Source organism: Equus caballus, chromosome 11, assembly GCF_041296265.1.
Source record: "Equus caballus isolate H_3958 breed thoroughbred chromosome 11, TB-T2T, whole genome shotgun sequence".
Taxonomy (NCBI): domain Eukaryota; kingdom Metazoa; phylum Chordata; class Mammalia; order Perissodactyla; family Equidae; genus Equus; species Equus caballus.
In genome coordinates, this window is record NC_091694.1 from 50572280 (window position 1) to 50585908 (window position 13629).

General features: G+C 58.7%; 2 protein-coding genes across 7 annotated transcripts; one reads left to right on the top strand and one right to left on the bottom strand.

The window, feature by feature from the left end:
- The first annotated feature begins 1001 nt into the window (after positions 1 to 1001).
- TNK1 (tyrosine kinase non receptor 1) lies at positions 1002 to 8614 on the top strand. 3 transcript variants are annotated; one of them, XM_001504769.5, is made up of 13 exons: positions 1002 to 1125; positions 2572 to 2736; positions 2917 to 2987; positions 3111 to 3302; positions 3435 to 3590; positions 3710 to 3993; positions 4249 to 4522; positions 6009 to 6103; positions 6445 to 6609; positions 6841 to 6920; positions 7285 to 7583; positions 7667 to 7762; positions 7845 to 8614. In XM_001504769.5, the coding sequence occupies exons 2-13, from the start codon at positions 2574 to 2576 to the stop codon at positions 7956 to 7958; spliced, it is 1989 nt and encodes a 662-aa protein (XP_001504819.1). In that variant the 5' UTR covers positions 1002 to 1125; positions 2572 to 2573; the 3' UTR covers positions 7959 to 8614. The 3 variants fall into 3 exon arrangements, with proteins under 3 accessions (XP_001504819.1, XP_005597800.1, XP_070084042.1); XM_005597743.4 differs by having other exon boundaries at positions 1010 to 1125; positions 6841 to 6896; XM_070227941.1 differs by lacking the exon at positions 2917 to 2987 and having other exon boundaries at positions 1043 to 1125.
- On the bottom strand, positions 8575 to 13471 carry PLSCR3 (phospholipid scramblase 3). Of its 4 annotated transcripts, none has more exons than XM_005597741.4 (8): positions 13077 to 13471; positions 12687 to 12864; positions 12189 to 12424; positions 12056 to 12098; positions 11732 to 11952; positions 11300 to 11461; positions 9504 to 9665; positions 8575 to 9310 (listed from the first exon to the last, which is right to left on the bottom strand). In XM_005597741.4, exons 2-8 carry the CDS (start codon positions 12691 to 12693, stop codon positions 9254 to 9256), a joined length of 888 nt encoding a protein of 295 aa, XP_005597798.1. In that variant the 5' UTR covers positions 12694 to 12864; positions 13077 to 13471; the 3' UTR covers positions 8575 to 9253. The 4 variants fall into 4 exon arrangements, with proteins under 4 accessions (XP_005597798.1, XP_001503118.2, XP_070084049.1 ...); XM_001503068.6 differs by having other exon boundaries at positions 12687 to 12868; positions 13077 to 13459; XM_070227948.1 differs by having other exon boundaries at positions 11795 to 11952; positions 13077 to 13453.
- Between the last annotated feature and the right edge of the window lie 158 nt (positions 13472 to 13629).

Here is a 13629-nt window from a genome sequence, read left to right on the forward strand (position 1 = left end):
ACGATTTTCCCATCAATGCTGGCATTCCCCGTGTGTTTACCCTTTTCCCTCCAAGGGACTCTGGGGATAGCAGCTGCTATGCTCACACATCCTTCCCTGGGCAGAAGGACACAGGCCAGATGTCCTAAGACTGGTGGCTTCCTCCCTGGGACTCTTGGTAGAAAAAGAGAGGGCTTGCTCCTCCTCAGAGCCTTCTTCAAGGTTTTGGACTGTGTCCCTGCCCTAGGGTCAGCAGAGGCTACATGGTGGAGAGGGGTTATGCCTCGAATGAAGCCAGGAAGTGGCAGTGCTGGGGAAGAGTGCCCTGAGGCACAAGTGCTGCCTTTGATACCAAGACCATGTACCAAGCTGGGATGTGGCTGAGGAGCCACTCAGAAGCTGTGTCCCCATCCCTCTAACACACACACACACACAAGACCTCCCACATGTTCCACCCTGGGGAGCTCCCCTAAAGGTCTTTTTCAGGTGCAGCACATTGGACTGAAGTTCAGAGCTGGGAAAAAGACAACGGCTTCAATCTGAGACTCTGTTCTAGGCTGGGGGCTGACTGCCTGCACCACGGTCAACACCTGTCTGCCCTGGCTCCCTCCCGAAGCACCCTGCACTGCGGGCCTTCCTCCACTGGAGTGCTAGGAAGCTCTCTCCCCTACGAGGAGACAGGGACCTGTCCTGTTTGGCCTATATTCCCAGTGCCTGGGCAGGATATCGCTATCAGGATATCGCTTATTCATTTAAGGGTGGCGTTCTCGTTGAGAGAGGGGAAGGCTTTGGCGAGAGGAGGCATGGGGGAGGACATCGAGGAGGAAGTCTGGAGAGGGATGAAAAGTTCTTTGGAAAAAGGGTGTGAAGGAAGGCGAGCAAAGGACAGGGGAAGGGAGGTTTCTCAGGGTCCGGCCTGGCGGAGGGAGGGGCCCGCCAGCCGCCCTCGCAGCCCTTACCTGTCCTGCCAGGGGACTGGGGGCGCGGCGCAGCCCGAGTCCCGCCCTCCGCGGCCTGGTCCCGCCCCTCTCGGGATTTAGTGCTGGCAGCCCGGGCGGCTCCCAGCCGCCGCTTCCGCCTTCGCCAGGTGAGGTCTGGATAAGCGGGGCGCCCGGAGCTGGGGTTGGCGGAGCAGCCGTCGCTTGGGTAGGTCCGCGGGTGCGGAATCTGCCCGTCTCCGCTCCGCTCCGCTCCCCGGGTCCTTCCCTCCCGCGGCCGCGTTTCCTCCTGTCCCCTCTCCCGTGCTTTCACCTTCTCACCTTGCAAGCGGTGCCAACTCTCCCTGGTCCCGGGCGTTCTCCTCCCGGCCCCTGCTCGCGCCCGGTTCCTCAGCCTACGGACGGGTTTCCATCTGGGCCCAGCCTCGGGTCCTCCGCTACCTCCTGGCTGAACGACCGTGCGGAGGGAGGGGTCCCGGTGTGTGTAAGGGAGAGTGTGTTTGCGCAGGCAGCCATCACCCGGCGCACCTAGAGCCTTATTTAATACAGACTGGTGGAGGTGCCTTGAAGCCAAGTTAGATTGAGCGACTCAGGTGTGCGAGCAGGGCTCTCTACCAGGAGCTGAGCTCAGGTGGGTGTGGAAAGGTGGGTGTGGAAAGGACTGTGCACCTGGCAGCCTGGGTGGCTCTGAAGGCCGCCGTACTGGAGTCTAGTGTGGCCTGCCCCTAACCCCCCATCCGGAACCACCGATTTGATTTCAAATGTTGCTGCCCTGGGCGTCTCTGGGCTGATGGGGCAGTGTGCCTGCCTAACTCAGATATGTGTGGACGCTGTACTGTGATGTCTTATGTGTTGTGTGTGTTTATGTGGACCTTGATGTCGCAGACGTGTGGGGCGGTGTGTCTTGGAGGCAGTGAACTGGCGCGTCTCAAGTATGTGTATATGAGGGGGTATGTGGCAGTAAGCCTGGGTGTTTTATGGCAGCAGACTGGAAAGTCTCAGATTTGAGAGGACAGGCATCTGGGTGTCTCAGGCATCTCTTGCAGCTTATCTGTAGGTCTGTGTGTGTGTGTGTGTGTGTGTGTGTGTGTCTGTCTGTCTGTCTGTCTGCGTGTGTAGCAGTGTACCTGGGTGTGGGAGACAATGTATGTTCATGTGTATATCTGTGTATGTGTGTACCTGCATGTCTGAGATTGGGTGTGGTTAGCGTATCTGGGCATCTCTGGTGTGCATAAGGGGTCTCAGGTGTATTTGGGTGAGTGTGTGCAATGGTATACCTCAGGATTAAAAGGGCAGTGCATGTGGGTGTCCTAGAGATGTAGAGGCAGTGTGCCATAATATCTCAAGAGTGAGCAGGCCAACACATCTGAAGACTGCACAGTGCTAAAATCTCAGGTGTAAGGAGGGCAGGTTGCTCAGTGGTGAGGGAATAGAGTAGCTAGGTCTCAAGTATGGGGAGCATTCTTCCTGGGGTGTGTGTGAGAGGCAGGTTTCCTGGCTGTCTCTGATGTGTCCCTCCCTCTGTAGCTGAGTGTTTCTGACGGGTTGAGGGTGGAGGTGGTGACCACATCTCTGGTGTCTGAGTGTCTCAGGTGCCTACCCTGGGCTGTGTGTCTGGAGGAGAGTGTGTCATCCTTAGGGGTTCCTTCTCTAGACATGCTCCCCGAGGTGGGCTCCGTGTGGCTGCTGCGGCTGCTCCGGGACATCCAGCTGGCTCAGTTTTACCAACCCATCCTTGAGGAGCTTAATGTTACTCGGCCAGAACACTTCGACTTTGTGAGACCTGAGGACCTCGATGGCATTGGCATGGGCCGGCCTGGTGAGGGACCCCTGCCCCGAGGCCCTGGTCTCTCTTTTCCAGCCTGTTAGTTGCTAACACCACACCCCCACACCCCCACCCCCCCGTGCACACACACACCAGCCCTCTTCTTGCCAGTACATCCCTTGCATCCTGCCCCGACCCCCCACCACTCCAGCCTCTGATTCTCGCTTCCCCCAGCTCAGCGCAGACTGGCTGAAGCTCTGAAGAAGCACCGTTCAGGGCTCAAGTCTAAGAACTGGGTCTACAAGGTGTGTGTTCTAGGGCAGAGGTGAGAGGCTTAAAGGGCCAGCTCAGCCCCAGAAATGGGGTCGGCTGAGTGGCAAGGAAGGGTATGCGGGGTTCTGCACATTTGATTCCCACCCCTGTTTCAGATCCTTGGGGGTTTTGCCCCTGAGCAGAAGGAGACCACCCCACCCTCGGACAACACTCAGTCCCTCCCTGAGCCAGAGGGAGGACTCAAGTGTCTGATCCCAGACAGTGCTGTGTGCAGAGGGGAGCTGCTGGGCTCCGGCTGCTTTGGTGTGGTGCACCGAGGGCTGTGGACACTGCCCAGCGGCCAGAGTGTGAGTGTCCAGGGAGCCTACTTCATTCTGGGTACCCAGGCCAGCTGCCCCCTCTATTCTGTGTGCCCTCTCTGCTCTGGCCCTGGCAGAGCTGCTCCCTAGGGTGCATGATGATGCTCTCCCCACCCCCAGGTCCCAGTGGCTGTCAAGTCCCTGCGAGTGGGTCCAGAAGGCCCTATGGGCACAGAGCTGGGGGATTTCCTGCGAGAAGTGTCCATCATGATGAACTTGGAGCACCCACACGTGCTGCGACTGCATGGCCTCGTACTGGGCCAGCCTCTGCAGATGGTGAGCAGTGCCTGACACTGGCTCCTGGAGCAGCCCCAGGGTTGGTGTGCGACAGGAGGGTGGGCGGCCCGAATCCCGTGGGGCTGGACCACTGCTCAGGCGGTGCTATGCTCCCGCAGGTGATGGAGCTGGCACCACTGGGCTCCCTGCACGCACGTCTGACCGCTCCGCCCCCTACACCTCCGCTGCCAGTGGCCCTGCTCTGCCTCTTCCTGCGGCAGTTGGCGGGGGCAATGGCGTACCTGGGGGCCCGCGGGCTGGTGCACCGAGACCTCGCTACGCGCAACCTGTTGCTGGCTTCGCCACGAATAATCAAGGTGGCCGACTTCGGGCTGGTGCGGCCGCTGGGCGGTGCCCGGGGCCGCTATGTCATGGGCGGACCCCGGCCCATCCCGTTTGCCTGGTGAGGGGCGGGGCCCGGGGGGTGGTCTGGCTTCGAGCCCGGAAGAGAGGGGGCGGATCTGGAGGGCACTAGCTAAGGGGGAGTGATGAGGGGGCTGGTCCTCCGAGGGAGGCTGGACAGGAGGAGTCGTCGGGTCTAGAAGGGGGTGCAAAGGAGGACTTAAGAGGACGGCGGGAGCGTCAAGGGAGCGTGTTCGGTGGAAGGTGGGAGCTCCGAGGGGCACATATCCGGCCCCCTTCAGCTCTACTTCCGCAGGTGTGCTCCAGAGAGCCTGCGCCACGGGCTCTTCTCTTCTGCCTCGGACGTGTGGATGTTTGGGGTGACGCTGTGGGAGATGTTCTCCGGGGGTGAGGAGCCCTGGGCTGGGGTCCCACCGTACCTCATCCTGCAGAGGCTGGAGAAGGACCGAGCCAGGCTGCCTAGGCCTCCCCTCTGCTCCAGGGCCCTCTACGCCCTCGCCTTGCGCTGCTGGGCCCCCCATCCTGCTGACCGGCCTAGCTTTTCCCACCTGGAGGGGCTGCTCCAAGAGGTGGGAACCCCTGCCTCCCAGATACACTCAGTCTCTCTTCCCTCCATTCTCTCTCCCAGGGACAAGACCAATAAATATTGACTCCTGGGCTGGGATCTGGGACCTGGCTGTGAACAAAACAGGTTCAGTCCCTATCTGCAGGGAGCCCAGAGCCCTGGGGAGGCAGCTTGGGGCTACACAGATGCAGGCTGAAGGACCTGGGGCTGGGGCTGGGCCAGAGAAGGGGAGCACAGAGCAGAGAGCAGTAGGTTACAGTGGGTGTCTGACAGGCAGAGGAAAAGAAGTTCAGAATGGGAGGAGGAATAAAAGTAACTAAAGCGGTAGAGGTGCCAGGGGCTGTGCCATGGGGGAGGTTTGTAAGGCACGATAAATAGCTAGAGCTAACACACAGAGCCCTTGGCCCGTGTAAGATACTGCACTACATGCTTTACATGCATCCTTATGCCTGTTCACTCACTGAATCCTCACCACCCACCGAGGTCATTATTATCTCGATGTTACAGATTTGGTGGTAAGGCACTGACAGTTTAAGTGACTTGCCTAAAGTCACACAGTAGGTGGAAGAGTTGGGATTTGAACCAGCAAATCTGACTTGAGGTGTTCCCTAAATCACTATACTCTACTGTTAAAGGAGTTTATGTATGTATGTATGTATGTATGTATTTATTTGCTGAGGAAGATTGGCCCTGAGCTAACATCTGTTGCCAATCTTCCTCTTTTTGCTTGAGGAAGATTGTCCCTGTGCTAACATCCATGCCAGTCTTCCTCCACTTTGTATGTGGGACGCCACCACAGAATGGTCTGATGAGCAGTGTGTAGGTCCACTCCAGGGATCCGAACCCATGAACCCCAGGCCACCAAAGCCGAGCGTGTGAACTTAACCACTACACCACTGGGCTGGCTCTAAAGGGGTTTATTTAGTCTTTACTCTGAGGGCACCTGGGAGCCCTGGAAGGGTTTTGAGCAAGGGAGTTACAAGCCATCTTTATATGTTGTATCACTCTGGCTTGGTGCAAGAATGGATTAGAGAGGTGATACTGAAGATGGGCAGACTAGGTAGGTGACAATGACTGTGAAGCAGAAGCGATATGAAGATGTCTGGGTGAGAGTCAAGGCATGGGACTGGAAAGAAATGGAAAATTTCCAGAGGTGCTTGGGAGGCAGATCTGATGGGCCTGGGTGTGGAGGAAAAGCAGTATACAGGATGACTCCCCACTTGGTCCCCCTAGGTAGAGACAGGGCCCCCCTTTGTTGCTCCCTGACCCCTGGGCTGTGTCCAGTTTGGCATGGCATCCAGTCTGTCTCCCCCACTGGATTACAACTGGGGGACAGGGACAGTTCCACCCTGGGCGAGGACAAGGACATACCTGGTATGGGTTTGATTGGTGGGTGCATAAATTAGAGTCTCCTTTCTTCTCTGCTCCCATGATGTTACCCCTCTGACTCAAGCCACAAGCCCAGCCACCCTTTCCTCCTGTCTCTACAGGCCTGGCCTCCTGAGGGACGTTGTGTGAGGGATGTCACAGAGCTAGGTGCCCTGAAAATGGAGTCTGGGGACCCCATCACTATCATCGAGGGCAGGTGAGGGCCCCATGCCTCCCACCCATCCCCAGGAGGACGACTCCCTCTCAACCTTCCTGACTTTGGTCCCATCTCTGCTTCTTCCCAGCTCCTTGAACCCTGATCCTCTGCCTCATCTCCTCCTCTCCCCACTGGGCCCCGAGAGCTCCACCACAGTGCTGGCCTCCCCGCTGGAGCCACCACAGGCCCATAGAGCCCTTTTGTGTTAGGAAGAAAAAGGCTTCCCTTCCTCCAGGCAGATGTGGCTCCATGGCCCACAGCTTGTGAGCTGAATGTGGGCCAGAGCCCAGTCCGCGTGCCACCCCCGCCCCCATCCCCTTCACCAGTGCCTCTTCCCACAGCCCCGACTCTGCAACCTGGAAGGGCCAGAATGGTCGCACATTCAAAGTGGGCAGCTTCCCAGCCTCGGCAGTGACGCTGGCAGACTTGGGGGGCTTGCCAGCCACCCGTCCAGTCCACAGAGGCTCTCCTGCCCGGGGAGAATGTCGCCAGGGAAGCATAGATGGGTGAGGACTTGAAAGAGTTGGGGGCAGAGCTAGACTGGGGGAGTTAACCAAGTTCAGCAACTTCTCTGGAAGGGAAGCTTGGGGAGGGGGCCAGGGCGAAGCTGGTGGGGAGGCTGGACTTGCCTCCCAGCTGGAGCTTCCACTCTGGGTGGGAGCCCCAGAGAGTTTCTTTGGGAGGGGACATTGATCTGTGGGGTGTGTGTGGAGAATGAATGGATCACTCTCCAACAGGGACAGAGTGAAGGCAAAGCTTCGGGATCCCCCTCCAGCCCGGGGCCAGAGAAGGGGTGAGCCCCTGCAGAAGATGAAAGGTGGGCGTGGAGGTGGGGACAGGGCCTCCAGGGTCTCTGAGGATCAAGAACCACCCTCTAGTTCTGCCCCCTGCTCTGAATCCATGCTTTGCATATGCTTTCCTTCCCCCACATTCTGCCTATTGACATCCTAGGTGTACTCTAAGGTCTGCCCTCCTCACTGAACAGCATTTCCCCTCTGTAGCCCCTGCACTCTCAGTTCTTTGGGTCCTCAGCTGCCTGGGCCTGGGTGTCTGTTCTGTATACCTGTCTTACTATCCCACCTAACCCAAGGACCACCCTGAGGGCAGCATAGACATAGAACAGGAGGGCAGGGCCTGGCATCCGGGCTTCCTTTCAGGTCATTTCTTTCTCAACTGTGCAGGCATTTCCAAGAGTCTGGAATCGGTTCTGTCCCTGGGTCCCCGCCCCACAGGAGGTGGTTCCAGCCCACCGGAACTTCGACATGCCAGAGCTGTGCCCCAGGGACCTCCAGGCCTGCCACCCCGCCCTCCCTTTGCCTCAGGCTCTTCTCAGCCCAGTCAGACCCCCAGGGAGCAGCCTCCCTGGCCCAAAAGAGAACCCCCCCACAGTCACCCCATGGGCGCGCCAGGAGCCAGCAAAGCCACCGTCCCCTCTGGAGGCCTCTCACCCGACTCCGAGTTTCAGAGGAGGATTATGGAGGTGAGGTCTCCCTGAAGTGGCCTGGTGTCCGGAAGAGGCTACAGGCTGGGGTGTGGGCCTAAGCGAGGCTTTGTTTCCTGCAGGTGGAGCTGAGCGTGCATGGAGTCACCCACCAGGAATGCCAGGCAGCACTGAGGGCTACTGGGGGAGATGTGGTTTCTGCCATCCGGAACCTCAAGGTAAAGCCAGACCCTTCTCAGGTTCCTGCCTCTCCTGCCCCTGCCCTCTAGCAGTCAGCTGCCCTCCCTCCTGCCTCCACAGGTAGACCAGCTCTTCCACCTAAGTAGCCGATCCAGAGCTGACTGCCGGCGCATCCTGGAGCATTACCAGTGGGACCTCTCAGCTGCCAGTCGCTATGTCCTGGCCCGGCCCTGAGCTCTACTCCCTTGGGCACAGACACCAGCCTGACCAAGGGCCTGGCCACATGGGACCAAGCAGAAGCAGAATAAGGTCCTATCAGAGCAGACTTTCCCACCTGGAGAGATCTTGCTGTAGCTGACACAGGAGGAGCCCAGGGTCGGGCACTGACAAGTGTCTCCTACCCTGCCCCTTGGCCTCTTGAGGGCTCAAGCTCCTTTGGCTGGGTCATAGAAGGATCTAATTTACTCTGCCCACCACATTCCCAACCAAAAGGAGGTCTTGGAGGAACACAGCTGCTATACATCATACCCACAGGAAGCTTCTACTCACTACAAAGAATGATCAAGTGGCCATACTGGACCAGGGGAATAGCCATCCTGAACTGCCATCAGCTACCATACTGGACTTTGGGGGCAGCCATCTTGGATGATGGAAGCCAAACTGCCTTGGCTTCGTCTGGGGTCATCATGGATGATGAAAGTTGCTCTCTTAGACTCAAAGACACTTGATCCTGGCAGCATGGATAATGAGACAGGCCAGCCCCTCCCCAGCCCAGCTGTCATATTTCCTTTTGTTTCTTCCTACACCAAATCTTTTTTCTACCCTCTCCCGTTACATACATTTTCCAATGTCCAAAAAGTTACAAAGTTTATATGAATATAACATACAAAGATGCAGTTTCCTTCCTAGGGCAAGGGAAGGAAGAGGTGGTTAAGTAAGGCACAGGAAGTTGCAGCAAGCACCAGGTGTGGGCAGGGCCCAAGGGGGAGAGGAGGTTGGCACTGGGGTCTAGGCCCTACAGCTGCTGGTGGGCAGGTGGGGATCCCCTCAGAGTGCCATGGTCTGAGGCTGAACTGATTGGCCAAGCTGATGCAGGGGAAGGATGGCCATGTCTGCCATCTTTGGTGCTGCTTACCCTTCCCCACCCGAGCCCTGTTGTAAAACCCCAGAGCCCTGGATTCCAAAGGCCTCATCTGCAGCAGAGGCCCTAGAAGGGGGTGGGAGAAAGTGGGTAGGAAAAGTTTGAAAGCTGACATGCCTGTGTGCTGAGGGACTGCCGGAGACAGTGGTGGGAGGTAGCAGGGGAAGGGCTCTCATACATACCCTTCTGTGGGGGTCATAGGTGAGAGAAGCCAGGGGAGGAGGGTGGGGAATGGGGTGCCACGGCCCCCCGCGCCTCTCAGGCATCCCTGTCTCTCCCCTGTAGTGTATGTACATGGAGGAAAGGTGCTGCCTCTGAGGAGGGGCCAGGCCAGGTGACCATCTTGAATTCTGGTTGAGGTGATGGTCTCCTCACCCTGAGGCAGCCTCTAACTGGTGATGGCAGAGGGCCCAGCGCCTCCTCGCTTCTCGAAGAACATGTAGTCCTGAGGGGAGGGCACTGTCAACAGGAGATCTGGCTGGGCCAGCCTGGCTCAGCTATCACAACCAGGTCTAGAACCACAGCCCCCCATAAAGTCTGTCCCTAACCCTCTCCTAGCGGGAGGCCAGGAAGTAAACGAAGGCTCGAGTGGGAGCAAAGGAGAAGTAGGAGGGCAGGGGCGGAGGCAGCCAACTCACAATGAGGAACGTGGCTCCCAGCAGCACAGCCTTCACCCTCACGTCCAGATCCAGCGGGAACTGTAGGCCAAAGTCATCTGCATCCGTGAGGGCTTCTCGGAGCAGCCCCCCCCACTGCTTGCTGATGCGGCCCACACTTCGGGATTCATCTGGAGTCTTCACCTGTCAGCAGAGAGGAAGGAGGAAGGAAGGACCCAACTGGGGAGGATGCAATTGATCTCACCTGCCTCCAGCCTCACTCCCACAGTCGCCATGTATGAAATGTGTAGGCTCTACACTTAGTGAATCCAACAGCCATGTGACATCTGGGAAAACTGAGGCACCCTAAGTCACACTGTGAGTATAGAGCAAAAATCAGGATTCACACTCAGATCTGTTGCTCTTGAAAGGCCATACATGACAAGTGAACATCTTTGCTGGGAGAAATGGAAGCACAATATAGTCTCATCTCCTTAGTGTGTGGCTGGTTGCTAGGTTTGTTTGGTTACCAAGTCCCTGCCACCCACAGATGGTGCAGTTTGTGCCCTGCACAAAGTAGCTTGGCCAAGAGGGCAAGGGAGGCTGCCAACTCCTGGCCACAGTCCACCAGCCAACCAGGCTCCTAGAAGGCTGTGTCTGCCAAAAGGGGTGGCTTTCCTCTGATCTGTAAAGTAGGGAGGGCCCTGTCCAGAACTGCATGCAAGCCTCATCTAGAGGGGATCCAAGCTCATCTATTAGGGGGAGGGGGCAGCAGTAAGTGGCCCCTGAGGACCATGATTTCCACTGGCCTCTCTGGGCCCAGCAGCAATAGGCCATGCCGACATGGGTGTTGGTAATTCATAGTGACTCCTTCGTCCTTTTTCATATGTTCATTCTCCAGTGGCTAGAACTAGAATGATATCCTTCTGTGTCCTGCCCCACCCCTTCCCCCAGTCCTGCAGCTCTGGGCACTTCCTGCACACCAGTCTCAGGCTGGGCAGGGCTCTCCCAGCCAGCCCTTCGGTCCCAAGAGTACAGCCCCAAATATGGCCCGTTCATAATTATGATCCTATGAGAACCCCACAGTCTACATATTCCCATCCAGAGGTCACCCAGTTATCTCTTTTCCAGCCAGCTCTCATCACAGAAACTTTCCACAGCTACCAAGGTGACTCAGTTTTTAAAAGTAACCTTAGATAGGGCACCTCATCAGCAGCCTTGGGAAGTCTACAGGATTATACCTGTTGTTTCTCCTTTATCTGCACAGGTAATTATCCCTCAAGAGACTTGGTTTTCTAGAAAGGAAGGTGCTTCCCAGGCCTCACTCGAAACGGTCACCACTTGGGTTCTCCAGGCCCTAGGCTGGTGATTGGAATGCATGGTCCGAAGGATATCACCTGGATTCCGGGTTGGAGGGGCCATTTGGACTTCTGGGTTGGCAGGGCAAGCGACAGGATGTTAACAAGTTAAATGAGTACTTGCTCCAGGGCCTGGACTCACAGACTCGTGCACAGCAGCCACATGGGCTCAGTCCATGACAGACTCAATAACCATCCTCTACTCTAAATCCAGCCTGGCCTTAGAGTTTTCCTCCCTCAACACAGGGCTGCAGGTAACAATCAGCACTGGTCCTTAAGATGAAACCATCTTTGCCATGTTTTCGTAAGACCACGGGGCCATCCTCTTTTTGAATGGAGGAAAACTGGAAATGTGGTAGGAGTCACAGTGGATCTGGGTTGATGAGCTCAGGGTCTTGACCTTAGAGTTGGCCATCCTGCCTCATGCATCATCTTGGTTTATGAAGTTCCCAGGAATCTCCCCTTATTCCTGGTACGTACCTCAAAGTTGGTGTCTGTGCCACAGCCACAGGTCCAGCAGGGCCCCACCACTCTCAGGATGGTCTTGCGATTGGCATCCTGGATGGAGAACTTGGGGAGGAAGGGATGCCAGGTCTGTAGCACGTGGCCAATGGTGGTGCCAGGTGGAGCCTGTACTTCCATCTGGAGTGGGAGGCAGTCAGGATCACTGCTGAGCCAGGGCACCCTGGCCCAAGCTCTCATCAGTCCAGCTCTGTCACCTATCTCCCCTCACGAGGCCTCCCATCCCCTTCACTAGACCACCTGTCATCCCCCTCACTAGACCTCCCATCCCACCTGCCCACTCCCACCTGAAGCACGCCTCCTCCCAGGCCTTCTCCCAGATCCTGCCCCACAATTGGCCGGCCCCATTAAGACCGAAGTCTCTCCCAGTCCCCATCCCTCCCCGCCCACCTCCTGGAGGCCACAAGGGCAGCAGCTGCAGCCACAGTGGAGGGGGCGGAGCAGGCGCAGCACCTCTCGGTCCCCGGGGTCCACCATGCGGACACGCAGGGGCCGGCGGGCACCACAGCACAGACGCGCGCAGCAGTTGCTCTCCTCAGCCGCCTGACCCAGGGGCTGTCCGGTCCCCGAGCGCAGTTCATACCGGTTACTTGTCTCCCAGCCTAGAAGCGCTGCCAAGGGGTGACACGCTGAGGCTCAGGCACCGGCGCCTGCCCAACAGCCCACTATCACTGTCCCCATCACGAGGCCTAAACTACTCCTCCTTCCACTCACTTTCCACTCGCTCAGCCTTCTGGTGAATCAAGATCTGATCAATCTGGAAAGAGAGTAGGGGCCACGCCGCCGTCAGTTGGCGGGCCTGCACGTCCGGTCCCCTCCCCGTCACTCCTCTCTCCCTCCCACTCACCTGCACCAGGAATTCCAGGCCAGAAGGCACCCCTGGCAGTGGCAAAAAGGGGACAACAGGCCCTGGGGCCCCGGGGCCAGGCGAGGGGAAGAGAGCGAAGCCGGGCGCAGGGGCAGGCGCGTGGGAGGGCACTGGCGCCTGCGCGGGCCCAGGATGCAGCACTGGCTCCGGGTACCCGGCGGTCACAGGGTAGGGAGGTGGGGGCGAAGGGGCGTAGTCTTTGGGGGCCAAGTGGCCTGTGAGGGGACAGGAGTAGATTAGAAAGGGACCCGCGGCCTCATCCCCATGCCCCTTAGCCCACGGGCCGCGAGGCCACGGGGGAAATGCGGTCAGGAGAGACTGAGAAAGATGGGGCGGGGGAGCAGGGCGGCGGCTCCCTGGGAGGAAGGGAGGAGCCCTACTCAGCCAGTCCGAGCACATTCCCGGAGGATGTGTTCGACACCCGGTTCCCAAGTCCGTGGGGGGATAACGGAGACCCTCAGCCTTGCGCCCACTTACCAGCCATGGGGAAGGGGCGAGGGCTGGCGGGATGTCGGTGTCCGAGGAGCTTAGTTCTAGAAGTGGAGGCAAGCTCGGAGACAGCCAGACAGACACAGAGACAGACACAAAGACGGACAGGCAAACGCCGAAAGGCAGCTGCGCCCGGCGCCGGCCCAGGGTCTCTTGGGCGGCGCCTCTGACTCGGAGAGAAACCGAAAGTGTCAGCGGGCGGGGCGGGGTACCTGGGACCCCGGATTCCCTCAGGGGCCCCAGAACCGCCCCCTCCCTTTGTTCTCCCATTCTCCGCGGAGGCGGCTGTAGGCAGACGGCAGGACAGAAGGACCTGCGGTCAGACCGACGACCGGACCTCGAGGGAGGTCTCCTGACCCCTCTGTGCCCCCCGCTCACCTGAAGCCCCTAGAATAGCCGGGGTGCCCAGCGCACCAGGGCTCTCAGGAGCTACTGGAGGCGGGCCCAGGATCTGACTCCGCCCCTCGACCTGTCCGGGCCCCACCCCTCCCGGCCTGGGTGGCGCGCCTGCGCAGAGAGGATGCCGGCTCTCCCGCGGGGCCGCGGACCCTGGACCACCGGCTCCTTCTCGTTGTCTGCGTTCCCGCCCCTTCCGCTCCGATGCAGAGTGCCAGAAAGGAAGCTCGCCTGGGGAGGGCAGCAGGCTGAGACCTAGCCAAGCGACCCCCGCCAGGTCTACGGGCGCGAAGTCCTCAGTGCCCCTTGGTGGGAACGAGGGCCGCTTGCGCGGCGCTAGACCCCAGGCTCCTCCTCCCAAGGGCGGTTCGGGCCTCGCTGACGCAGCGGAACACCCTGCACACTCACCCATTGGCTTCTAAGACTGGCTCCTGGCTCTCTTTCCACCTCCCTGGGGCTGCCTCGCCGTCCCCTCTCCCTCGCGCAGCAGCACCCACACAGACACCTTGCAATTACTTCAGGCGCCCCCAGCCAC